General features: G+C 33.4%; 1 protein-coding gene and 1 long non-coding RNA gene across 2 annotated transcripts; one reads left to right on the top strand and one right to left on the bottom strand.

The window, feature by feature from the left end:
• Window positions 1-17: 17 nt before the first annotated feature.
• LOC127562258 (uncharacterized) lies at window positions 18-10,894 on the top strand. The gene is made up of 4 exons (XR_007953643.1): window positions 18-135; window positions 3,919-4,012; window positions 8,550-8,688; window positions 10,716-10,894. It is a non-coding gene; the product is annotated as an uncharacterized LOC127562258 (long non-coding RNA).
• Window positions 10,895-16,299: 5,405 nt separating this feature from the next.
• On the bottom strand, window positions 16,300-21,886 carry SMIM28 (small integral membrane protein 28). The gene is made up of 2 exons (XM_051993538.1): window positions 21,551-21,886; window positions 16,300-17,171 (listed from the first exon to the last, which is right to left on the bottom strand). Exons 1-2 carry the CDS (start codon window positions 21,659-21,661, stop codon window positions 16,770-16,772), a joined length of 513 nt encoding a protein of 170 aa, XP_051849498.1. The 5' UTR covers window positions 21,662-21,886; the 3' UTR covers window positions 16,300-16,769.
• Between the last annotated feature and the right edge of the window lie 3,922 nt (window positions 21,887-25,808).

Here is a 25,808-nt window from a genome sequence, read left to right as displayed (position 1 = left end):
GCCCTACAGTCTGGCCCGGCTGGGACCTGGAGGACGAGCTAATACCACGGATCAGCAGACGGGGCGCCTTCGAAGCGCACTGCCAGCTGAGCCTTTACCCAATCCTCCCTCTCCGATGTTCAGGTGACCGCCCAGGTAGCTAGTCCCAGAGCTGTGTTTGAAGTCCTAGCTCGGGGATTGGGGGAGGAGGCGCCGCCACTCATCCTTCTTCTACGGCCCACACTCGCTCTCTGCTAGGGCAGCAGCTGTATGTACTGGGAACCAGGGCAGACCCCAGCTCTCTTCTCCTTTCCCCCACTGCAGCTGGAACAGAGCCTGGTCCCTCAAAGGAGGCGAGAGTGTAGCCTATCCGGAAAAACTGCAGGCCGGTTTTGCAGGTTTAGCTTTTTTTCCCCTACCATTATCAAGGAATGATTAGAGAAGCTTCTTGAAATTTTAAAGCCAATAGAAATGTGAGTTTCCATTTATCATCTAGAATGTGACCTGGAACAACCTCTTCTATCTACTTTAAACAGAGCTTTTATTCATTTACATTTAAAATATGAGTTCAAAGATGCAGCATGAATAGGAGGGAGAGAGCTCACCTTAAAACGGGGGAGATCTGAATTTAAAATCTGAGTTTAACATTTCCTCTAACTCTTAGTAGCTATGTCATCCTGTCCAAGTTACTTAACCTCTTAGTGACTAAGTTTAACATTAAAAAAGGAGTTTTGAATCGTTTTTGTGTTATAGATCCTTTGGCCATCTGGTTAAATCTAAGACCTTCTCAAGGTGATATCTTTAAATTCATAAAATAAAATACATAGGATTGCCATGGAAAACAATTATGTTAAAGTCACACATGAGCGTGCATATAAATATACACACAAATGCATAGACATATAGTTATATGTATGTATTTAAAGTTCCCAGACTCCAGCTTAAGATCCCTTAATGTAAGACTTTAAGTTTCAGAGAAGGAACAGACCTACTATTGGTAGAGAAACTTCCCCTATATTAATGAAATTATCCCCATAAATGCGCTTTTCATTCTTATTCTGGCCTCAACCTACATCGTGGTGTCCTGGAAAGTGTGCATGGTGTACTTGGTGTCATGGGATCTGAGTTAAAAGAAGTGGCAACTTCTGCCACTTATTATCTGTAACCTTGAGCAAGTTGCAATTTTTAAGGTTTTTTTTTTTTTTTTTTTTTTTTGCAACCCTACAGTTTTTTCTTCTGTAAAATGAGGGAGTTCCGGCTACATAACTTTCAGCTCTAATTCCATCCATACCTGTGGTCATCTGATGTGCCTGATGTAAAAAAAAAAAAAAAAATTAATTTTTGTATTTTAACTTTATTTTTTTATAAATTAAAATTTAATTTCTTTAGCGTGAGGAGCAAAAACAATATTCTTTATCATTAAGAATTCAATAAATATGGTGGCTGTGTGGTGCAGTGGAACCTGGAGTCAGGAACACTTACCTTCCTGAGTTCAAATCTGACCTCAGACACTTGTGTGACTCTGGACAAGTCACTGAACTCTGCCTCAGTTTCTTCATCTGTAAACTGCACTAGAGAAAGAAATGGCAATACATTCCACTATCTTTGCCCAGAAAACCTCAAATGGAGATATGAAAAGTCAAATAAACTTGAAAAAAATGTTCTTTTCAAAATTCCTAGGAACACACCCCTAATGAAATGTGTTATGCATACTTATGCCTAGAATTATGTTCTTATGATCTTCATCCATATGGGAAACTCCCCGGTTGGAATTTCACTCCACCAATGCACATCAGTGACTGTAATTTATAATATCAGAAAGTTTCTTGGGCAAGGAATTCGGCCTTGCCGAATTTCACTGTCAGGAGGTCAATTGTGACACCCAATTCAAATTTCCCTACCTCCACAGTGGGCACTACAGACAATGCATCAAGCCATTTTTTGATGTTAAATATTTGTTTTGTTTTGTTTTTTCTGCCTCATCTTTTCCTCTTTAGAATCAATTGGAGTTGTGATTCTTTCATCTTTTTTCTTTTTCTTTTTTTCCTCCTGGGGAAATTGTACTTAGCATAAGGTATGGTGATGGTGATCAAAATGACAAAGCTAAAAGCTAGCAATTAATATTTTCCTCTAGGACCTGATCAAATGTCTGTGGGTGACCTCACCGGCCAACTGGATGACCAAGTTTGTAGAGCCAGATTTCATAACAAACCTGATCGATACAAAGCAGAAAAAGTAGCCCTTGCTGTTTACCCTTTCATATCTTGAAATTTGTAAAAATGTGACTTTAGGCCTTAACACAAAAGGAAGCAGTATGTTTAGTCATTGGGTGGGAAAAAGAAAGGAGCAGATAAGAAAGTATGAGGACGTTGGCTCTCTCATTCTATGTTTTTGGGTACTTGCACAAAGCAGCCAAGTGAACGTAGGGATAAATTCAATCTCCTCTCCAGGATATGGCCATAGGTAGAGATCTGAAAGAGGAAAGGACAGGTCTTGAGATTTAGAGAAGAGACCGTATTGTCAAAAGCTATGTTTGTTTACTAAACCATATTCTCTAGGAATTCTCTGGTTTGGGTACCATCTTAATGATCTAAATGTGTTTTATGGTATACCAAGAAACACTGGATGAAATGTATATTCTTACCTTGACCTATAGTTACCTCGACTCTCCATTTCATCCCCAAATTAAAGTGGCCTCCTGAGACACAGAAATTACTGTTTCAAAATTTCACTCCTGAGAGGATTTAATAAATGATGAATAGAACATTGGAATGGTAGTGAGAAAGTCTTTAGCCTGAGACACTTATAAACTATGTAATGCAGAGAAAGTGATTTAACTTCTCCTAACCTCAGTTTCTTTATCTGTAAAATGAAGATAATACTTGAACTACCTGCCTCAAAGGATTATTGTGAGCCTTAAAGTACCAAATGAATATCAATTATTGTGCCTAAATTAATAGCTAGCCTACATATTTTCTCCTTTTCCCATTACCCTACTCCCAGATAATATAGTTTTAAATAGATTAAGAGTTTCCTGGAAGCAGTCTTAATGCTATTAGTATACAGAGATAGATTTTACTTTATTTAATGTCCTTAGGTGAGGCAGTTTGGCAGAATGGAAAGTGCATTGCTTTTAAGTTAGAGGACCTATGATCTAGACCCACCTTTGATGTTTACTGACTGCTCTGTTACTTGGGACAAAACACTTAGATTTGCTGTGCCTTGTCCTCATTTATAAAAATGAGTGTATTGGAATAGAATCCTAGCTTCTTAAATTGGGTTTGTGACCCCATATAGAGTTGCATAACCGAATGTGGGGGTCACAAAATTGTGATTTTTAAAATCAGTAAATGTTTGATTTGTATAACTATTTTATATATCTGCATAGCCAGGGTTATGTAACAAATTCTTGGGGGAAAAGGGGTCATAAGTGGGAAAGTTTAAGAAACCCTAGATTAGATGTCCTTTGAGGTCCTTTAGCTCTACATCTATGATCTTTATTATTTAATATAAAAATAGTTCATATTTATGTAGAGTTTAAAGGTTTGCAAAAACACTTTATAAATCTTGTTTTATTTGGCCTTCATGTCATCCTGTAAGACAGTTCCTATTATTCTCACTTTTCAGGTGGGGAAGTTGGGGCTCAGAAGGGTCAAATGATTAGCCAAGGGTTACACATCTAATAAGTATCTAAAGCAGAACTTTTAAACCTAGGTTTGCCTGACTCAAAGTGGAGAACTTTATTCAGTATTTTAAAGAGTAAAATAAAGAATGCAGTCTTTATTTTTCAGTTTAAAAAAAGTATTTTAGCCCATTTTTTTCTCTTAAAAATATTTTTTTAAATAATTCAGAGAAGAGGTTATAAATCTTCCCCAGAGTAGTGTCAGGGTCAGAAGAGGGAAGAGAATATATATTTTTAAAAACTCTTTTTTTCTTTAGCAGCCATAGCTGTCAGTTCAAGTGGCATTACAATATCGAGAAAGTAATTTTATTGTACTGCAGAGGTAGAAAAGTGTGGAAGAAAGGACCTGAGGTAAGTTATAGTGATACCTATTCTATACCTATAATGCCCACAGAGCCTGTTAAAAATCTATAAAATGCCTCTTAAATGGTCATTTAAGGTTTTCAAAACTTTCTTAAACAAATAAAAGCTGGTTAAATGTTAAGATGTTTTATAGGGTAATAAGTTTTCCAAGTATTTTTTAATATATTCTCTTAATTGCCATAATTCTGAGAGGTAGTTTTACTATCATTATTATCACCTTACTTTCACAAATGAGAGGAAACAGAGAGGACCAAGTGAGATATAATGCACTTAGCATAGTATCTAATACGTAATAATTAATCAAAAATATTTATTAAACACCTACTATGTGCAGCTGCTATAATACAAAAAAAGGCGAAAGACAGCCCCTGCCTTCAACATTCATTCTAATGGGAGAGGCAACAATTCAAACTTATATATGTGTGTGTGTACACACACACACACACACACACATATATACACATTTACATATATATGTTATATTATGGTACATGAATAGTAAATAGGAAATAATTGAAGGAAGGTGCTGGAAATTAGAGGGATTGGAGAAAGTTTTCTGAGTAGATGGGATTTTAGTTGGGATTTAGAGGAAGCCAGAGAAGTCAGAGGGAGAATGGAGAGAAAAAACATTCTAGACATGAGGGACAGCCAGACAACATTCCCATAGCCAAGAGATGGAGGGTCTTGTTGATGAATGTCACTGGATTGAAGAGTACATATAGGAGAGTAGAATGTAGAAAGGCTGGAAAGGTAGGAGGAGGCAAGGTTATGAAGGGTATTGCATGCCAAACAGAATATTTTGTATTTGATCCTGGAAGCCAGTTGAATTATTGAGTAGGAAGAAAGTTAACATACATGGTCAGACTTGCACACTAGGACAACTTTAATTAATAGCTGAGTTTATCAAGTAGGAGAGGGATGTGATCATACCAGAGCTTTAAGAAAATCTTTAGTGACTGAATGGAGGACAGATTGGAGTAGAGAAAGACTTGAGAAAGGTGATCCCACCTATAGGTTATTATTGTAATATAAACATGAGGTGATAAGGTGATAAGGTGGTTAGGGTAGTAGCAGTGTCCTGAGGGAAAAGGGGGACATATTTAAGAGATGTTGCAAAATTGAAATTGGTAGTAGGTTGAAGACGATGGATGAGAGAGAGTAAGGAGTCCAGTGAGGATTGAACCTAAATTAGGAACATGATAGGATAGAGTGGCCTTTACAATACAGATTCTGATTTTCCCCACTGCAGTTTCAATATATTGTAGTTCAGCATAAGAAATTAAATGGAATTTGGGGTAAGTTTTGCAAAAGTCACAAATAATACATGAAGGTCAGTAAACAACACAGAAAAAGTTTAGAAACTCAGAAATGCATAGAATTTATGTATAATATTGTATAACATCAATATCCCATCAAAGAAAAAGTTGTCATCCAGCATTCATTTAATGGCCTGGGTTTTAATGATGACATTGTTAAATTTGTCTCTTGAAACTTGCACACATCTATCCCCTAGTTCTGCCCTTTAGGGCAAACAATCCCCCTTGTACATGGCAGCATTTCAAGATAGCTGTCTATTCCCCTTCTCCCACCTCACCTCTCTACCTCATCTTATCTAGACTAAACATCCTTATTTCATTCATCCTAAATATTTTACTCTCCCAGTGCTTCCATTTTCTAACTGTTGCTGAAATCTGGCTTTTCTCTAATGATACAAGTTCCCTAGCCACTTTTGCCAATATTGGCTGCACCATCACCTATTCCCTTCAGCTTACTGATTGAGGTACTGAGGAATTGAATTACTCCTTGCTCCCCATTTTCACTTCTGCGTTCTCCCTCTACCTCCTAAACTCAGCAACCTCCCACAATTATATATATATAGTCTTAACCTTTCCTGAGCTCTAGTCTCCTATCACCAGTAACTATGCCATATATATCTTAAACTCAATTTATCCAAAATAGAGTTCAGTATCTCTTACCTCTCTTCCTAATTTGCAGATTTACGATCTTGGAGACATTTTTGACTCTTTTTCTCCTCATTCCTTACTACATATCCCATCCATGATTGATTAATTTATTTATCACAATATTTCTCATAACCATACCTTTCTTCACTCACAAGTTCAAGTTCTCATCATCTCATCATCTTTTCCTTGGACTATTGCAATATTTTTCTCCAGGCCTCAAGGTTCTCCCTCCTTTAATGCATATTTCGCACAATTGCCAAAGTGATCATTCTTAAAGCATAGGTTTGATCACATCATTCTTTTGTTCAATAAAGTCCAGTGACTCTTAATTACCTTCAGTAATTGAGTAATATTTTAGCATTTAAAAGCTTCCCTCCCTCTCTCAAACACACTGGCTCCCATGTTACTTTTTGATTTTTATATACATATTCTTTCACCCCTCTCCCTTTCTCCTTTCTCTTCTTCCTTTCTTTCTCTCTTACTCTCTCCCTTTCTCATCCCTTCTTTTCTCTCTCTCTCCCTTCCCCTCCTTCTACAGTCTGGAGCTGTGACTTTATAGCACTAAAGAGAAAATAGGACACTGGAGTACAAGGATGTTTATTGATACAAACCTATATCATGTCCTTGAGTCTATTAGTATAGTCTCACTGCCAGCAGTATGGTAGATGGGGGAGAGATGCTGAGTGAGATCAGGATCAGTGAACTTTAGTTTCCAGGTTTCTTTTTTTTTTTAAACTTTCTTTTGGATTCTGGGTATCGTAGACCATGTAGACAACTGCAATTGTTTTATTTTTGGCAACTAATTTCAGTTTTAAAGATGTTTGAGAAGTATAGGAATCAAAGAAAATGTCTTGTCTATTGTCTTATGATCATGTGAAGCCAGTATTTTACATATACTTATATATCTAAATGTGTATTTCTCCTGTAGAATATAAGCTCCCTAATAGCAGAAATTTCTATTTTTGTCTTTGCAGTTCCAGAATCTATTATAGGGATTATTCTTAGGCAATTTTCTCTTTTCCCCCATCCCTTATAGTTTAGGGTTCATTTCATTAAATATCCAAGATGCTAGTCAAATACACTCTTCCTAAGTTTTATTTGGTGAACTCTACCTCTGGCCAGGAACCTTTCATGCTTATGTTATTCTGAAATCCATGTCCTGTTCTCAGATACCATCTTTCTATCTAGGTATTCACCTACTATTCCCACACTGTCTTAATTATTCATCTCTGAAATCAGGTTTTTTTCTTCTATATATATTTTTAAAATTTCAGTGGATAGCCATAACAAAAATGTTACCTGTATCCATGGACAGCAGTGCAATTTCCCAAGATTTTTAACTTTTCAACAATACCTTTGAGCAATATCATTTGTACCTATATGAATTACCAGAAATCAGCAATAGGCATCCAATTTGATGACTTAGGAGATTGTTCTATTATGTGGTATACACAGAACTCTTTATTTTTGTATTCAATTTGACTGATGATAGCTGATTTGATTTTTCTTACATAAAATCACCAACCATCAGCATTCTTTCTCTGACCTTTGAAGTATTTTCTCCCATTTAAAAGCACCTGTCAGTCCATGACACCATTCCTGGAGAATCAACAGCTGCTTCTTCCTCAAAGCATTTAGCTTCCCCCTCTTCATAAAAATACTTCAAATTTCTTTCTATGCTTCAAGAATTTATTGTGTTTTCTTCCTTCTTTCCTTGATATGATGGTCTTCTACCTTTCAAACTCTTAATTCAAATCATGATTCCTCTTTCATTCTTTAGATTTCTTGTCTAACTTTTACACTGAAGAACTTCATGGTGGGGGGAGGGGAGTCCAAGAGGATACTGCATTGTCTCTGTCAGTCTGAAGTATGGAAAACTATCTCTTTGAGCACTTCAACCCTCCTATCCAAGAAAGCAAACTGTATTTTATATATAAATAGCAGGCATTTGTAGTCATGGCAGAGATACAAACTCTGATCTCTGCTCTGACTATTCAAACCCATGAGTAAGGAACATGGTTGCAACAGACTAAAGATGCTGACAATTTTCATTCTCATATTTTCAAAATTTTTCAAAATGGAGTGCGTTAACTCCATCTCCCCCCTTGGAGATGATAAGAGATTTACTTCTAAATTATTCCATATCATTAAAATGTCCTCAATTTCTATTTGTGAGAAAATCATCACAAGTCATATTTTCTATGTGATATAGATTTATTATTATTTGTTGATAGGAGAATAGAATTGGAGAAGGTCAATGAATGGCTTGTGGTTCACAAAACTACATTGGGCAGAGGTTTGAACCTCATCTGTCTAAAATATCTAAAAGTGTTTCATTTATTTGTTTATATCCTAATTTGGGAACTCTGAGCTATGATAGAGAATTCTATGAACTTTGAGTAGCTTTTGATAAATCTTCTAAAAGCAGAATTTAAACTAGATCTGAGGTTTGTCTTCTGTTTATGAAGCTAAAATTAAACAGTAACTAAGGTAGTGTGGAGAGAGGGCTAAATATGTGTGAGCCACAATCACTTTCTCCCAATTTTTTTTTTTTCCTTTAGCTTGCCCAGTGGAGCATCCACTGAAAGAAGAACCCTGTAGTTTGAAAGAAGTGGTCATGTGTCAAATTGCAAAAGTAGTGGCTACAGGAGAAAGTACGTTTTCTTTTCACTTCCACCTTGAACCTCCAAATCTTGCCAGGTATTGCCACCTACTGGTAATTTTTTAAAAGGTTAGACTAAAACAAGAATAATTTGTATAATATTCTACTATTCCAATGACAGGAGCCATAAGTACAGTGTTCAGTTTGGTTCTATTGTGCTTGTTTTAGACATTCTGTATATTGTTTAACCAGTGGAGAACTACTTTGTTTCAAAACTATGCTACTAAAAGAAGGGCTGCTTTGAATATGTGTGTATATATACATATATTTTATGTATGTATGTATGATGTTCTTTTCTTTTCAAAAAATATGATGGTTCTCTGGGAAGCAGGTTTCTCGGGGAGGTTTCTGGAGGCAGCCTTAGTTTCGGTTCAGAGTAATAATCACCTCAAATACAGCCAGGAGTTAAAATCCAGTCTTTTATTATCTTTTCCAAAATAGTCCGGTTAGTTTTCTTTGGTTCCGAGAGCTCTTGTTGCTAGTCCTTTGCTTCTGCCTCTGCCAGCCTCAACCTCTCCTCTTCCAAATCCCCAGTTCTGCCTGACTTCAGTCTCTAGCTTGTCAATCTCTTCAGCTGACTGACTTCTGGCTTTCAACCTCTACAATTAACTCCTGACTGACTGACTGAAGCTCTAAGAGCTTCATATATGTGATCTCTTAAAGGTGTGAACCCAAAGGTTGACTCCTTCTCTGAGAGAGTGGGATTATAGGAGGTGTGACTTCGTGAATCTCCCGACTTGTGAACTCTAATGTGTGAGCTAATGTGTGAATCTCTCAAAGGTGTAAACTTAAGTAATAAGCATTGTTTCTATCAATTCCATTGAGTTAACACCTTGTTTCAAGTTCTGGATCATAACATGTATGGATATATAAAATGTATATAAAAATATGATATGTGTGAAGGACAAACAAGAACAATGTATATTTTCTCATATATGTGTAAAATATACGTAATTTCCATGTGCGTATAAAATATGCATATTTTATATACTTGTGTATATAAAGGAATATATATTTTACATACATGCAAACTCATACTTTGTGGGGGGGTACACACACAGACACATAGACAGACACATAGACACATAACCCTAATTTCTTTCTGATTTAGCTATATGCAGTTTGTTCTGCATATAACTAGGTTATCTAGTTGAAAGAATACATATTGTCTCTTCCTCCCCAAAAAAGAATTCCAAATTGTGTTTCAGAATGATTAGATTAATTCCCAGATCTACCAAAAAATATTATATCCTTTTATCATCACTGTACTTTTACTCACTTCTTATTTTTTCTTATTCCTTTCAGTGAGTTGAAAATTACATCCAACTTTCTCTTCTGTCATTAGATTAATATTAATATCTTATTCCATGTACTTGTTTTGCCTTCCTTTTCTTCCTTACATTGCTTTACTGATGACCTTAGCATACTTGGGTTCAATTCTTACTCAAATCCTTTTCTTTAATCCTTTTCCTCCTTAAGTTTAAGATTTCTTTCTCCCTCATAAGCTTAATTGAGCTTTTGTTTTTCTTCAATTTCTTCTAATTTCTCTAAATTTCTCTTTACAAATTTAGATTCTAGGTTGTTTTTTTTTTTTTAACAAATCCAAAGAAACCCCTTTCACAATTTTCTTCTCTGCTTTATTTACTTAAGTCAGTCATGTACTCTATCCCCTTCTGCCTTTCACCCTCCTAAACTCAAAGCTATATAAATCAAAGTCTTGTTCTCCTATGTTTTTCCTTCTTTCCTGAGAACAACAGTGTAGTGGGGTGGAAAAGACTGTACTAAAGAGTAGAGAGAGCCAGGGCTTACATGAAACCTAGCCTTGATTCTGTTGCTAACTAGATGTACAATGTAGCCAATCAATTAACTTCTATTGACCTGAGTTTTTGTATGGGTTTGTGTGTTTTTGTGTGTTTGTATTTGTATAACATGGTTTAACAGAGCATTTCCTTCTATGCTGTTATTCAGTCACTTCAGTGGTATCTGACTCTTGATGACCTGATACAGAGTTTTCTTGGCAAAGATATTAGTCGTTCACCATTTCCTTTTCCAATTCATTTTGCAGATGAAGAACGGAGATAATTGTCTGAGGTCAGATTTGAACTCAAGGAGATGAGTCTTCCCAACTTCTGGTCCTGCACTCTATACATTACATCACCTAGCTGTGCCTCCTTCCATGTGATTGGCTCTATTTTAGGTGAACTGGGCATGTGCCAAATGCCTATTGAACTTGCCTGCATAATAAAGGGTTTTTACTAGATCTTCTCTAAGATTTTTCCAAACCTATTATTCCTCTGTTGCTTATTATTATTATTATTATTTTAGAGATTGGCATTTGTGCTACTTTAGAAGGAGTGCCTTTAGCTTTCATGTTCACACAAATAGCTTCCAATTTGGGTTTGCTTAAAGTTTTAAAATATATATATATAAACAAGATACATTTACCTCAGAAACAGTGCTGTATCATTATAATTAAATTTGGAGTATAACATAAAATATATTTAATTTGTAATGTAGCTGAAATAATGTACACTTGCAATAAAAAGTACAAAACAGTACTTTTGTAATGCTCTTAATGAAAGAAAAATAATAACATTGAATGAAAACAAGTTTTAAAATTATCCTGAATGCTGAGTTAAACCATGCTTATTTAGAGGAGAAAAGACTTAGGAGGAACTTCTGGGTTTTTCCAAGAACCTTAGAAACTGTTGTGCTAATTCTTTATTGAATCTAATGTAATTTAAAATATATATTTTTCTTAATTTCTGGGAAGATGACTGAATGATAGGATATAACAAGGGAGTCTGACTTCTTATAATACTCATTACTAAAAATGAAAACAGTAAAAAAAAAAATCAATGGTAAAAAATTTAAAATTTAATTTATTTTAAAAATACAATGAGCAAACCCATAATGAGTTCTAATGCAATTTAAAAAAATTTGGAGCAAAATAAGTTAGGAGAAATACATCATTAAAAAGGTAGAGTAAATTATCATCAGAAGTAACATCAGTGACAATGTAAGAAAGCCTGAAAACATGGTAAAATATATGGCACATATTCAAATAATTTAAGGGAATTTTAAAATTATTCAACAAAAATAAGGAGAATTAAAATGAAAATTTTAGCTCTGAAAGCAACTAAAATAATCTGAGCTGAACTATTCAAAATGGAAAATGATGAGAAAATTTGAAAATATCAATATAAATGACTGAGAGAAGAAATATAGTAGATGATAAATGCAGGTAAAGTAGTTGAATGGAAAAAAATGTAATATGGATTCTTTTCATTCCTTTTAGAAAGCAATTCAACTGGAACAAGCTTGATATACAATGCAGATGAAATGGCTGGATTTAGAGAATAATTCAAATAGAACTGACAGATTTGCTAGAATTATTAAGAGAGGGGAAATTTTTATTATGTTCAAAGCCATCACTGATAAAAGTACATCAATTTTGAAAATATATGGACTAAATGTCCATATATTTCTGTCCAGTAAAATTTATAAACTTCACAATCTTCCTCAAATTAAATATATATATATATATATATATGTATAGTGAGAGAGAGAGAGAGAGAGAATAAAACATTTCAACATCTGTTATCACAAGATGGTAAATAAAAGATACGTAGTTAGAATATAGAGTATTGAACTTAATAGCTATATTCAGACAACATCTTTGAAAAAGCAAAAAATGTATGTATTTTTTTCAAGTACAGGGATTTTCCAGCATAGAAACTCCTTTCACTAATGCAGATTCCAACTAAGCTAAATTTATAATTTTAGAGATTTGCCTTGGGCACTGAAAGTTCAAGTAACTTGCCCAAGTAAAATCTATCTGTTGAAGATAGAATTTGAACTCAGATCTTCTTGATAAGAAAATATAAGTGTATTAGTATATACATAAATATAACACATACTTATCTGTGTTAATATTTTCTATATTTGCAATCACAAACATATAACATTTTATATTTATGATACATAAATATCTATTTGTAGCATATGACTGGCCACAGAGCCCAGTCATTATGAACAAGAGCTGAGTGCCAGGAATGTGATTATCCACATGGAAGTGGTTGAGGAACCTGCTTCTGCAAAGTTTTGATGATATGGAATGAAAATGCACGTACACCAGGAAGTAATTGGCTCTCTTTGGGGTGGTTTCTTCCTACCTGACAGTGTTGAATGAGAGAAGATTCAATACTTTGTGGAGAATGACTTCAGCCTATGAATATGAGCCTCCATTCTTTCTCTTGGTATTTGCTTTGTTTTACATGAAGCAGATTGGAGATGATTATACTTTGTAAGCCTTGAGAGGTCAGGCAAAAGAGTTATCTGAAGTCTGGGAGTATAACCCAGTCGAGGTTTTGCAGAGAGTCCAGTTATCAATACCCTGAGGAGCAGTGTTTAGGCTTAAACCTTCAGGGCCCAGGCTACCCATAGCTTAGACAGGTGCTTATTCCCCAGAAGAATTGCATTCACATGTGAACTTGGAGTCAGTGCTATCTAGAAATTGTATTATGTCTGAGTCCACTCTCTCCAGAGACTGATGTAGAGGAGTGTTGCATAGTGGAAATTTTTTCTACTCCTAGTTTTATCTTCTGAGCATATATCCCTCTGTAAAAAAAAAATTGATGTTAATTGGTTTAATGGAGCTTGTGTGTGAATGACTAGGAAGTTAACTGTGAAGGGATCACATAGGAGTAGGAAAATAATACCATAGCATTAGAGAAGAGATGCCTCCAACCCCTTCGGGGATACTTCTAGAACTCTGAAAAATCCAGAGAATCCAGGAGAGTTACGAATATATATATATAGTACATACATGCAGTTTACCAAGTAGTTCCCTGGGTCTGAAATGCCTTTTTCCTCCATATCTGCCTCTATGAATTTTTATTTTCCTTCAAAGGTCAGTTCAAGTTTATTCTATATTATGGTGCTGTTATGTTCCCATGTTCATACCAGCAAATGGGAACCTTTGGCTCAATGGATATACATATATGGACTTTAGCTTAACATCCTATATCCTACGATGTAAGTACATAGAGATAAAATCAATACTTATACAATATTGGAATTGCAAAAATGCCACTTTTCTTTCAACATATTTATTGTCATTATCTTGAAAGATTACATCTTGAATAGATGATAATAATAATAACTGATATTTACTTAGGACTTTAAGTTTTATATACATTATCTCATTTTATTTTTACACCCTTCCTGTGAGATGAATATTATTAGCCCATTTTTCAGAAGTAAAAACTGAGACTAAGAGGAATTGAACAATTTGTTTATTGAGACAGAACTAGTAAGAATCTACTGAATCCAGGTTTGTTCTAAGTCCATGCCCATCACTATTTCTACTATGTCATGCTACATCTTTCTATCTAGCTGTTGTAATGGCAGGTGTGTGAGAGAGTGAGGAAGAGGTGAAATGTTTTCTTTGTTAAATGTCTCTTTATATGTGTATTTTATACTTTGATACTTTTTAAATATTTTATACTTTTTGTTTTAAAATTACCAAGGTTAAGTTGCTTTCTCTTATTTGATTTTTTTTCTTATGAGCCCTTGATAGAAAAGCTTTTGCCAACTTGTTGCTAACCAAAACTATACAAGTACTTCCCAAATCCTGAAAGCTTGGATTTATAAATGTTACTTAATTAATCATTGAAATTTGGAATGTGTTTCCCATGAATAGAGTGACAAAGGATGGTTTTGTGCAGCATAATGGTGTTAAATATAATATAAGGCACAGGATCCAATTCTGTGCCTGTGGAACAGGAATACACACACACACACACACACACACACATCCTGCTTCATACAATGAATATTATTTTTGAGAAAATAGATTTTTATACAATAAGCACTTCAGAAATGGGAATCAAAACTAATATTTTACTGACTGAAAGCAGTTTTTTTAATCAGTTCTTTCCACTCAATTTCAGCATCATATAAATATTGATCTTATATTCATGAATATACATAACATGAAGCATAGGACTAAATTCTGTGAGTTGTATTTGAAACTTTTAAACAATAATTCATATTTACAAAACATTTTGTAATTCATAAAACATTTTACTCACAACAACTTTATGATAGGCAATATAAATAATATTATCCTCATTTTAGAGAAAAGAAATCTAAGACTGAAAGATGCTAAGTAACTTGATTCTGAGGCAAGCATCTTGTTAAGTATTAATCTCAAATCTAAGCCTTTTGACTCCATGGCCTGAGCTCTGTTCATTACAGAATGCTGCTAACATTCTTACTTGCTAATCATTCCGATTCTATGTCCTGAGCCTGGGGCAGCTAGTTGACACTATAGTGCACAGAGAGCCTGGCCTGGAATCTGGAAGACCTGAGTGCAAATTTGACCTTAGATACTTAATATGTGTTAGCCTAAGTAAGTCACTTAACTGCTGCTTGTCTCATCTGTAAAATGGGGATAATAATAGTACCTACATCCCAGGATTGTGTTGAGGATCAAAGAAGATAATAATTGTAAAGCACTTAGCACAGGGTCTGACACATAGTAAACACTAAATAAATGTTTGCTATTCATTTGCTTCCTTGAAATATATTAAGATGAACAAGCACTTAAGTTGTATAACTGTAATTTTTGTGAAAGAAATTTTATAATAAGAAAGTGTGCTTTTACAACATCTCCAAAATGTTTGGTAGCTGATTGGTTGAATTGGATGAACCAATGGCTACCCTAATACCCATGACTAATTATGCCTACTATCATAACTGCTTTGGCATTAGGTCAATTTGTAAAGTACTAGTTACAGAGAGTAGGAATGAGTAATGAGTTAAGAAAGAAGTTAAAAGAAAAGGAAAAGGTCCATACATAGGACATAGCTGAGTATGGTGGGCTTATTTCTTGAGGAAAAAAATGATAAAACCCATTAAAAGAATTGATAAGCCCATAGAATGTATTATTTGTCACATATAGTATATAAAGTATATTTGAAATATATACATATAGATATAATAACACTAAAAGTTCCTTTAGATGAAGAAACTTTCAATATTTCCTTGTTAAAATTGTGAGATATCCCTGACACTTTAAAGCCATTATTCTTAACTCTTGACATCTTTCAAAATCTTTTCCAGATCACTGGAATAAGGAAGAAATATACAAAATGTGTATGTGATATGTGTACAATAGACACATGTAAACGTATATGATATATATTGATGTATATTTGTGTACATCCATTGGGAGAATTTTTGTTTAACCATGCATTTTTGTTTCAAGACATTTTTTTCCCTTTTTTTTCCCTTCAATGAAATAGGGATATAAAGGAAAGAAAATAGATTTAAATAGAAAGTGAGGGTGTGTGCTACAGTTATGAAATACTACACCTTCAGATGAAGTCACTGTGTTATTAATTCTATTTAAATATTTTTCTTTGTTATGAGACCTCTCATGAAAAACTATAAATATGTTACATATAAACAAAACATGAATAAAACTTAAATATATGCATATCTATGGGAGTATATGTATATATATGTACATACACACACAGACACAGACACATACACATATTCATTGGTCTGTTTTAAGAATGGACAAAAGTGAAGCTGTATCTAACCAGTTATTCTCAAAGAAACTGGTCTTTATTTTCCTTTGTCTAACTATTCCAAATTCACTGACCTTACTTTGGTAAAAGATATAAAACAATTTTTGATGTCTGTTTCCAAGAATTGTTCTATGTTAAATTCACAAGAGTTTCTTAAGGGGTAGGGTAAATATTCTTTGGTGTGTTTATTAGCTAGTGATCTTTGGCAACTTCAGCTAAATTCTTTCACCTTCATGGAACTTTTCTCACTTGGGGTAGGGAATTGAAAGTGTTATTTATTTTATCTTACTTATGTTTATGAAATAAGAAAAATATTCATTAATGTTACAGAAAGTATACATGGATTAAATAAATTTGCCTTTACTCTTAAAGTTGTAATTTATCTCTAGTGCTTACATTCAGTCTAGGAATATCCTGTTTCATGGACTAGCATACTCCTTTTCCCTGATCCAATTTTTTTGGATCCTTCCCAGTTAAAAGGTTGCTAGCTATTGATACAAGGGATTTGCAGATCAAGGTCATTTATTATCATTCAACCTACGTGTGCTCTCTTCTTCATAAAGAGGCACTAGACCTTGGGCAATCCTATTTTGGACCTCTTCCTCAGGAGTTTTCATAGTGGCCTCCTCATAAGAGGGTGGCAGGCACACTGTGAGGAAAGTAGCTTCCGGGTGCAAGGTTGAATAATGGAAGGTCTGCTCAGTGCTCCAAGGTAAGACTGAAAGGAAATCAGTCACTTCTCTCTCTGGTATGTGTTCTGGAAGGTCAATGCTGAAGATCTGCCCCTGGGGTCTTGGGTGTTTACAGCGATGATACAGGAAAAGTAGCACAAATGCCAAGAAAAGCAGGATGGTGGCTGGAAGAATGATGCACAGGAATGGCTCAATGTCTTCTTTGGTAGAGCTTATCTTATGTGTGCTCTGGATTTAGGGAACAAAAATTGGAGGAGATAAGAGAGAAAAGCAAAACCAAAAACATTCAAGTATCTATTTCTTCATCTCTTGCCATTATTTCTTATATAGCTTTTTTTTTTTTATGAATAACATGGTTAGTCCATATGTACCAAAGACATCAGAACTCACAAAACAAAGTGTTTTAATAAAGCATGAATGACTTCAGTATTTCACAAGCTTTGCAGATATAAATTCATACAAAAACTCAGGATGCAGGAATGTAGTGCTGAGATAACTTCAGAATGTTTGAAGGTATCTCCACACAACCCACTCAATGTACACAATACAAAATGAATCTACATTCTCAAACACTGATTCTGGTATGCTTGTGCTATGGTATATATAATTTGCTTTGAATAATTGTATTTTAAAAGTAGCTCATTTTTTTTTCCTGAAAAAAAAAGATATTGTGAAATAAAAACAATATATATTAAGAGCCTTCCTTCCTTCCTTCCTTTCTTCTTCCCTTTCTTCCTTCCTTTCCCTCTTTCTCCCTTCCTCCCTTCCTCCCTTCCTTCTTTCTTTCCTCTTGTCTTTCCTCCTTTTCTTTCTTGGCAACTAGAGTTAAATGACTTGCCTAGGGTCACACAACTAGTAAATGTCTGAGGATGGATTTGAAATTGGATCCTCCTGACTCAGGGTCAGTAGTCTGTTCATTGCTATTGTTTTCATTTTTGCCAAATGCATTTGCCAATGCTTATTCCTCACAGCAATTCTGTGAAGTAGGTGCTTTTAGCATCTCCAGAGATTTAATTTCTGAATCTCTTTGAGCTTTACATAGTTAGATTTAATTACACCTTCCCTCTTTTGTCTTAAAATTTTAATTGATACCTTTTGTTTTTCACCACAGTCATTACCCTTGCCTGGAAGTTTTTGGCAAAAAATTTTCTTTTGGCAAAGAAAATCAGTTATGTGAATCCAGTGGACATAAACACCAGAGAGTGTGTACATACATACATACATACACACACACACACACACACACACACACACACACCTCCAGTGAAAAGAAGATGATACATTTTCTCATCTCTTCTTAAAAGTCAATATTTGTCTTTAGAAATATTCGACTTTTGTCTTCATTTTGCTCCTAAAATTATGTTATTATAATAACATAATTATTATACTCATTCAGCATATAGTTTTCCTGGTTCTAGTTACTTCATTCTGTATCAATTCATACAAGTCCACCTACCACTAGTAAATTTTTTTAAATGTAATTCAGAGTCTAATAAATGGAAGAAAAATTCTTAGTTGCTTCCATTTAGTAGGTATGATTCATATAGTAATAAGTTTGTTTTTTGATATTGTTTTTAAAGAAAGGCTACAACTAAATTCATAGGTAACTGATTCAATAGTATGTGAAAAAAGTATTATTGGGCAAGGAATCATATTTCATTCCCAGAATTATGATAAACTTATAAGAAACCAAGTTAGTAGTGAGAGAAAAATGAATTTCCTTCCTAAAAGTAAAAAAAAAAATCTAATTTTAATATCATTAGGTAATAATGAACTTTTGATTTCTACATAAAAAGAAGCAAATGGAACCACATATACAAATAACTACTAAAGTGTATTTTTAAAGTAAGCATAACTGAGTCAAAAGAAAAAGCTAAGATCTTTTACTACATAATTTAACATCATAAGTAAAATTTCAATCATTGTTTTCTTTCCTTAATTTTTGCAAGATAGAAAAAAATGCACTTTAAAAGAAATTAGTATTTTACTTTTTCACTTATATGTAAAAATAGTTTTCAGTATTCATTTTTATAAGATTTTGTTTCAATTTTTTTCTTTCTCCCTCATTTTCCTCCTCCCTCCCCAAGACAGCAAGAATTCTGATATAGGTTATACATGTACAATCAATTTAAACATTTCCATATTAGTTATGTTGTGAAAGAAAAATCAGAACAAAAGAGAAAAACCACAAGGAAAAACAAAGCACACAACAACAAAAAATAGTGAAGGTAATATGTTTTGATCTGTATAGTTCTCTCTCTTCGTGTGGATGTCAGGGAAAATGTGCTTTTGTCATGATCAAGATTCTGGATTAACAGTTTTTTGCTTAGCCATTTAAAAAAATAGTTTATAAATGACATTTTGAGGCAAATTCAAGGATTTTTTTTCTATTTTTCTTCCAAATGTTTCACAGTTTTTAAGTAATATATGGGTATTTAGGTAAAATACAAATTTAAATGATGATCCTTATAAAAGCAAATAAATATTGAACACTTGTTTACCATCTTTAAATCTCAGAAAGTTACACTGACTAGAACAATGCCAAAACTAATCCAGACAAGTATAGAATTCATTTATAGCACTAAAAGAAGAAAAATCTGTTGAATTGTTCATAACTGCTAAAAATCATATCCTATCAATAAGTGAATTATTAATAAGTTACTACAACATGTCATTCTTAAATCCATTTCAAGAGTTATACCCTACCAAGGCTTTGGTATTTAGAATTGTTTAAAAAATGGATCCTGACTTTCTTCTGATTGTCTTACAAAATCAACTAATTATTATATTAAGTGATTAATTCTAGACTAAAGATGTTATAAAATCATGGACCACAACATTAATCAAGTAGAGAAGCTATGTTAAAAGGTGAGATCCTTGAACAAATTATCTGCAACTCTTTTAAATTAGAAGTCAATATGGGGAATCCAGGAAATATTACTGTGGTCGGTGACCTAACCTCACCTCACTCAACACTCCAAAACATTAAAAATGCATCATGTCACTCCATGTGTGACATCTGTTAAAAGTATATAGAAGGTATTCTAATACTTTAGATTTAATATTTATGATTTAAAGAAAAACATTGATCATATTCTATATCTCTTTATTATTTCATTCTCTATTCTTAGTAATGAAAAATAATTATATTTAAGATATTTATTAATGTGAAAAATCATAGTGGCCCTTATATTATAGATATAAAAGGTACCAAATGCTTACCCTTCAAGGATTCTGTTACACATATATATAAAGACACTCATAGAAAGTTGAACTTGCCTCTAGTCTCAGGAAGATTGGTACTATTTCTTTTTTTAATATTTACACATGATGAACTGAACTGTAGAATTTTATAACACACACATAATAGTAACTTCAAATGCTGATGAGCCAAAAGATTTAGTGATGTAAATAATTCTTCTACTTTCTCTAACTAGTGCTGTGAGGCAAATAGTTAGGGACAAGTTTCTCCTTATTTTGTTAATTTAAGAAATTCATGTAAAATAATTTATCAACTTACCTTATATTTTAAAATTTTAATTTATCAACTTGCATTATATTTAAAAATATTTACAATGACTCTCTACTTTAATTTTTATGCTCAGTAATGGGCATATTCATGTATTTTTCTTTATAGCTGCTTGAATGTCCTGTAGCTGTCATGGGCTCTGTTTTGATACAAAAACTTTTTTGAATAATGGATATTATTTTATGTACATTTTCCTAATTAAATCCTAAAAAATTAAATTAAGCTACCCAAAGATGTTAGTTAAACTCTACTGGGCTAACCTTTTTACTATTAGTTAATTCCAAATCTCTCAAATTGACATTAAAAACAAACAAAAATGTTATCTTTATTTTTTTTCTATTGTTTTGCTCCTTCTAATTCAGGCATTCTTAACTTTTTTTTTTTTTTTTTGTATTATGGTCCCCTTTAGTAGTCTGGTGAAAACTGTAGAACTTTCCTCAGAATAATGTTTAAAAATTTTTAAATACATGGAATTACAAAGAAAACCAATTATGTTGAAATATAATTATCAAAATGTTAAAAATTCTCAGGTTATGAATAAATCCATGGACACATTGGTGATTCCTGGACCCCAGATTAAGAATGCCTATTCTAATGCAAGAATTCTTTATCTGAAAATAAGAGTCTTCAGAAATGAACTTTTCCACTCCAAGTTACAGTGTGCTCCTTTTTCTATCCAAAGGAAAGAAATTCTCTTTCCTAGTAAAGTAGAAAACAAAATAGCTTATTGTCTATCACCAAGGAAAATAAAAAAAAAACTGCTTTTCTTTTTGAGTCTTAGAAATCTCAAATTAATCACTAGCCAAGAAGTGCCAAGAGAGAAAATTATTGAACAATCCTAAGAGAAAGTAGTTTTTGACAAAACAAACAAACAAACAAAAAAAAAACCTAAAGCTTTATTTTCTTTTACACTTTAGAATACCTCTAAGACAAATTTAGAAAAATTTCAATTTTTATCATACCCAACATTAGCAAATTAACATTTCTGTCATCACCATAATGCAGTCCCTAGATTAGAACTAGGCAATATTGGCAAAGCAATCAGACCCATCACAGAGTGAAGGCATTAAGTACAGACCTGCAGCTGGGTGTCCAGAAGTGGCAGACTTGGTTCACTAGTTAACCATTCGTAGGCGCCCCTGCCAGCAGGTCCAAACTGCCTCCAGCTGCTTCCTAACAGCCACCTCATGCTTTCATCAAGCTGATGTTGTCTCTGTTATTGTTCTTCCACCTTGTCTTCCAGATTTAAACAACGCCCCTTGCTCTTGGCCCTCACCCTGCTGGGATAGTCTCAGCTGATGACCATTGGCAAACTCTTCCCCTGTGATTAGCAGCAGCAGAGGAAAGTATCAAAGGCACCTTCTAGGCTGAACTAGCTATTTTAACTTGATTTCTCTGGGTTTATCTCAGTGGTCTGTGCTATTGAGAAAGCAGGCATCAAGTATCAGGCATGATTTTCTGCATTAGGATTATTAGAGTAGAATTTGCATCTGAATCCAAGACTACATGGTCTCTAATTCGTTAGATAGATAGGTTTCTAAATTTAGGTATCTAATAAACATGACTTTTGCCCCTCCTTCCCACACCCTTTCCTATTCCCTCACTGTACCCCTGACCAGAGACTGAGATCTCTATCTCAGAGCAGGAAGGAAGAAAACAAGCTAAATTCCCCTTAATTGCTACTGGATTAGACAGTACATAGAGAATGGGTACTTTGGGGAGAGGCAAGGAGATATGAATAATGTCTTACTGAATTATTTAGACTATAGATGCTAATGATAAACTTGAACAGAAGCCAGAAAACAGCTTAGGTTGTTAGGACTGAGCCTTTTCTAGTTTCATGGCTAAGAATAATATTTATCTGCAGACACATGGAAATTTTAAATCAATTTTTTTTTCAACACCTGCATATAATGGCTTATTTGTGAACTTTATAAAATGAATTCTCTTGAAATTTTGAAGTGAATATAAAGTTTTTACTTCACAGAAATATTTGAATTCCCCCCCCCCCCACCTCTTTCCTTTGGGATGTTAGTTCTTGTGTAGAATTGGAATCATTCTGCCTCATTCTTTTGGGGCAAAATCTTTTTTTCCTTTTAAAGATTTGTTCATGAAGAGTTGCAATATGATTTCCTGGTTGAAAATTTGGAGATTTTCCAAAATCCACTGTCATTTGAATGATTAATAAATAGTTGAGAATAAACTGTATTATGATTCCTATAGAATAACTGAAACAAAACAATAAAAGTAATGCTATGTGATGTTTTACATGGTGTTTTAAGTTACATTTCTATAGTGCTTTCACAAGAAGTTACCTGATCCTTATAATCACTTTGTGAGATAGGTACTCTTATTATGCCCATTTTATAGATGAAAAATTGAGGATCATAAAGGTTCAGTTACCCAGAGCAAGTGATGAGACTAGATTCAAATTCAGGTTTTCCTAAGTCCAGATGGAGTAATCTTCACACTAAATACGTTATTACATCCTAAAACTAGTAATTTCTATAATTTGTCGAAACATTGTCTACTTGGTTTACCTGTGTCTGGTACTATAATATTCAACTTTATAAAAATATTCACCAGATAATACCTGTCTTCCTTCTGGAACCTGTTTGTGGGACAACCAATTTTTTTCTTCTTGCTTCATGCTTTCATCTCATTTAAAATATTATTAGTGTTGCTCTGGCATTCTCTTATTTGAAGAAAAACCATCATGAGAAAATGAAATAAGCTGTTTTCATTACAAAATGATTTCTTGAAGGAATACACTCAATATAGTAAAAAGATAATTAGTTCTGGAATGAGCACATGCATTCCAAAGTTGCCTCTGACATTTGATCCCTGCATGACCTTGGCCTTCCTGAATCTTAGTTTTCTCATTTATAAAATGAGGGGTCTCTCCTTCCCTCTAGATCAAAGATAAAATGACAATTAAATAGCAAACTTTTCAGCCATAGTTTGGCAATGGGTTTGAATTACATATTTGAATTACAAATTAAAAATATCTTAAATCTCTTTTAAGAATATATTTACTGTGTAAAGTGAGGTAAATTCGCCATCATCTTGAGACAATCTAGAAATTATTATTTTATTTCTATTCCTATACAGCCTTCTGTCCTTAAAGATATGCAATGCATGAACGTGTTCTTTAGCTTCCAAGTACTTGTGTTGTTTTTCTGCCAAAACAGAACACATTTTGATCATCGAATCATATTTATTTTCTTGTAGTCAGAGTTTTTTTTTTTTTTTTTTTGGCTCAATTTGGTAGGTACAAGCATTGACTATTTAATATCAGCATAGGAATTTTTCAATTTGACTCCAAAACATTCATTACTATAAGATTATGGGTTAAAAGCTAGAAAGAACAGGAAATCAGAGATATACACAAACATAAAATAAAGATCAGGAATAGAATCTATTATGTAAAAAAAAAAAAAAGCAGGATTAGTAATTGTGATCTCAGACAAAGTTAAAAGTTAAAATACCTTTACTCAAAAGAGAAAAATAGGGAAACTATACTATATGCCAACCATATTAATCAATCTTATTATAGACAATTTAAAATAATTATATAGTATAAGGTTGGAATATCACTGGAGTGTGGGAAGTTATAAGCATTGGTGGAGTTAGGGGAAAAAAAATGGAAAGACTTAGATTTATGAAGAAAGTTGTTATCTACTTTCAGAGAAATAGAGGATAAATGACCATAGTATGGTCTTCCAGAGATGTATGTAAATGTACATGTGTGTGTATGATTATTGATATCTATATATGTTTATGTGATGTATGCATATATGTGTACACATATATGTCTGTGTGTGTTTAGATTGCGAGTTTACAAATGTATGTATATACATGCATACATATAAATATTCCCATTTAATTGTAATCTGAGGGGAAAGGGAAAAATGAATAAAGTTTAAAAATGCACAGCAGAGAGCAAAAGAAAACCTACAAGGAAGCAAAGATGGACAGTTCTTAACACAATGTGTCCTATTTATTAAATAGGCTTTCTTGAAAGGAAATTTATTTCTTTCTATTTTGAATCTTCTCTTATGTTCTGCTGTACACATAGCAATGCCTTTTTTTCATTTCCCATTTTCTATTTAAGTTTACAATAAACAAATAAAGCCTTTTTAAAATGAGCTAGAAGGGATCTTTGATGGTCCCTCATTTTAAAAATGAGGAAAATGAAATTGAGAAAGGTTAAATGAGTTGCCTGCAGTCACACAGCTAGACAGTGTCAAAGGAAGGTTTGTATCCACAGTATACTTGATCTGGTATCTGATAACAATCTTCTCAATGATACAGTAGTTCAGAGCTTCCATTTATATAAGAATGCTAAACGTGTCTTATATGGGCTACCAATTTGAATCTTTTCATACCTCTTTCTGAAAATCATTTGAAAGTGTGCTCTATTTTGCTTCTCTTTTTTTTCTTAATTCTTTTAAATTTGAATTGTTCAATTATTTAAATTTTTTTTTCAAAATTCTTCAAAATTTCTTTCTATTGGCAGTTATATGGATGGGGCATTGAGGAAGGTATTGGATTCAACATAATATATCCTGATAAACTTATAAATGTTTATCATTGATATGGAGTAAAAATAGAAGATGAGTCAGTGGCTATTAAGGGATAGAGCAAAACTTACAAATAAAATGTGCTAGGAAAACAGTCACATATTTATGTAAACTAGAAAATGGAGTTAAAGTAGTATACTTTTGAATTTTAGTTAGCTGTTCAATGCAATGTCTCCCAAGATTCTATTACAGAAATTAAATTAATGGGCTTAGACAATGATATAATTAAAATGAATGACAACTAATTGGTGGGCTGGAGCAGAAATATTACAAATTACCTGGACTGCACCAGACTTGGGTGAATTATGCAGAGAGTTCATATAAAGGTCAGCAGTGAGTCTTTTTTGTACTAATGACTGGGAAAGGAAATAGAAAATATTCTAAGCAAATTCATGGTCAATATAAACTGAGGGAAGAGCTGAAGATGCTCAGACTAGAAAGAAAATCAGCCAAGAGAAAAACTAGAACAGAGTAGAGACTGATAGAAAACTTACTGTGGAAAAAGACAAGCTTTCATAAAGCTAAAATGCTGAGAAAAGCCAAGGTACAGAAGTAAAAAATCTAATTTGTTGAAAACTGGCAATAGTTAAGTTGCAATTAGGAAAGTTTACAAGAGGACCGGATATCTAGAGCTAGAAAGAAATCTCAGAAGTCACTTAGACTTTAAGTGACTAAGTCATGTGGACTATTATAAATACCCAAATTAACTATAAAGGACAAATGAAGAAAGACACTATCTGCATCCAGAAAAAG

The sequence above is a fragment of the Antechinus flavipes genome, chromosome 4, assembly GCF_016432865.1.
Source record: "Antechinus flavipes isolate AdamAnt ecotype Samford, QLD, Australia chromosome 4, AdamAnt_v2, whole genome shotgun sequence".
NCBI classification, from domain to species: domain Eukaryota; kingdom Metazoa; phylum Chordata; class Mammalia; order Dasyuromorphia; family Dasyuridae; genus Antechinus; species Antechinus flavipes.
Note: the sequence above shows the minus strand (reverse complement) of the source record. Positions and strands in the feature narration are given on the sequence as shown.

Excerpts from the sequence above, each read along its gene's own strand:
- SMIM28 (XM_051993538.1), bottom strand. The coding sequence starts at position 21,661 with ATGAGGTGGCTGTTAGGAAGCAGCTGGAGGCAGTTTGGACCTGCTGGC. Across the intron at positions 17,172-21,550 it reads TTCTGGACACCCAGCTGCAG|AGCACACATAAGATAAGCTC; the intron begins GTCTGTACTTAA and ends CCCTAAATCCAG.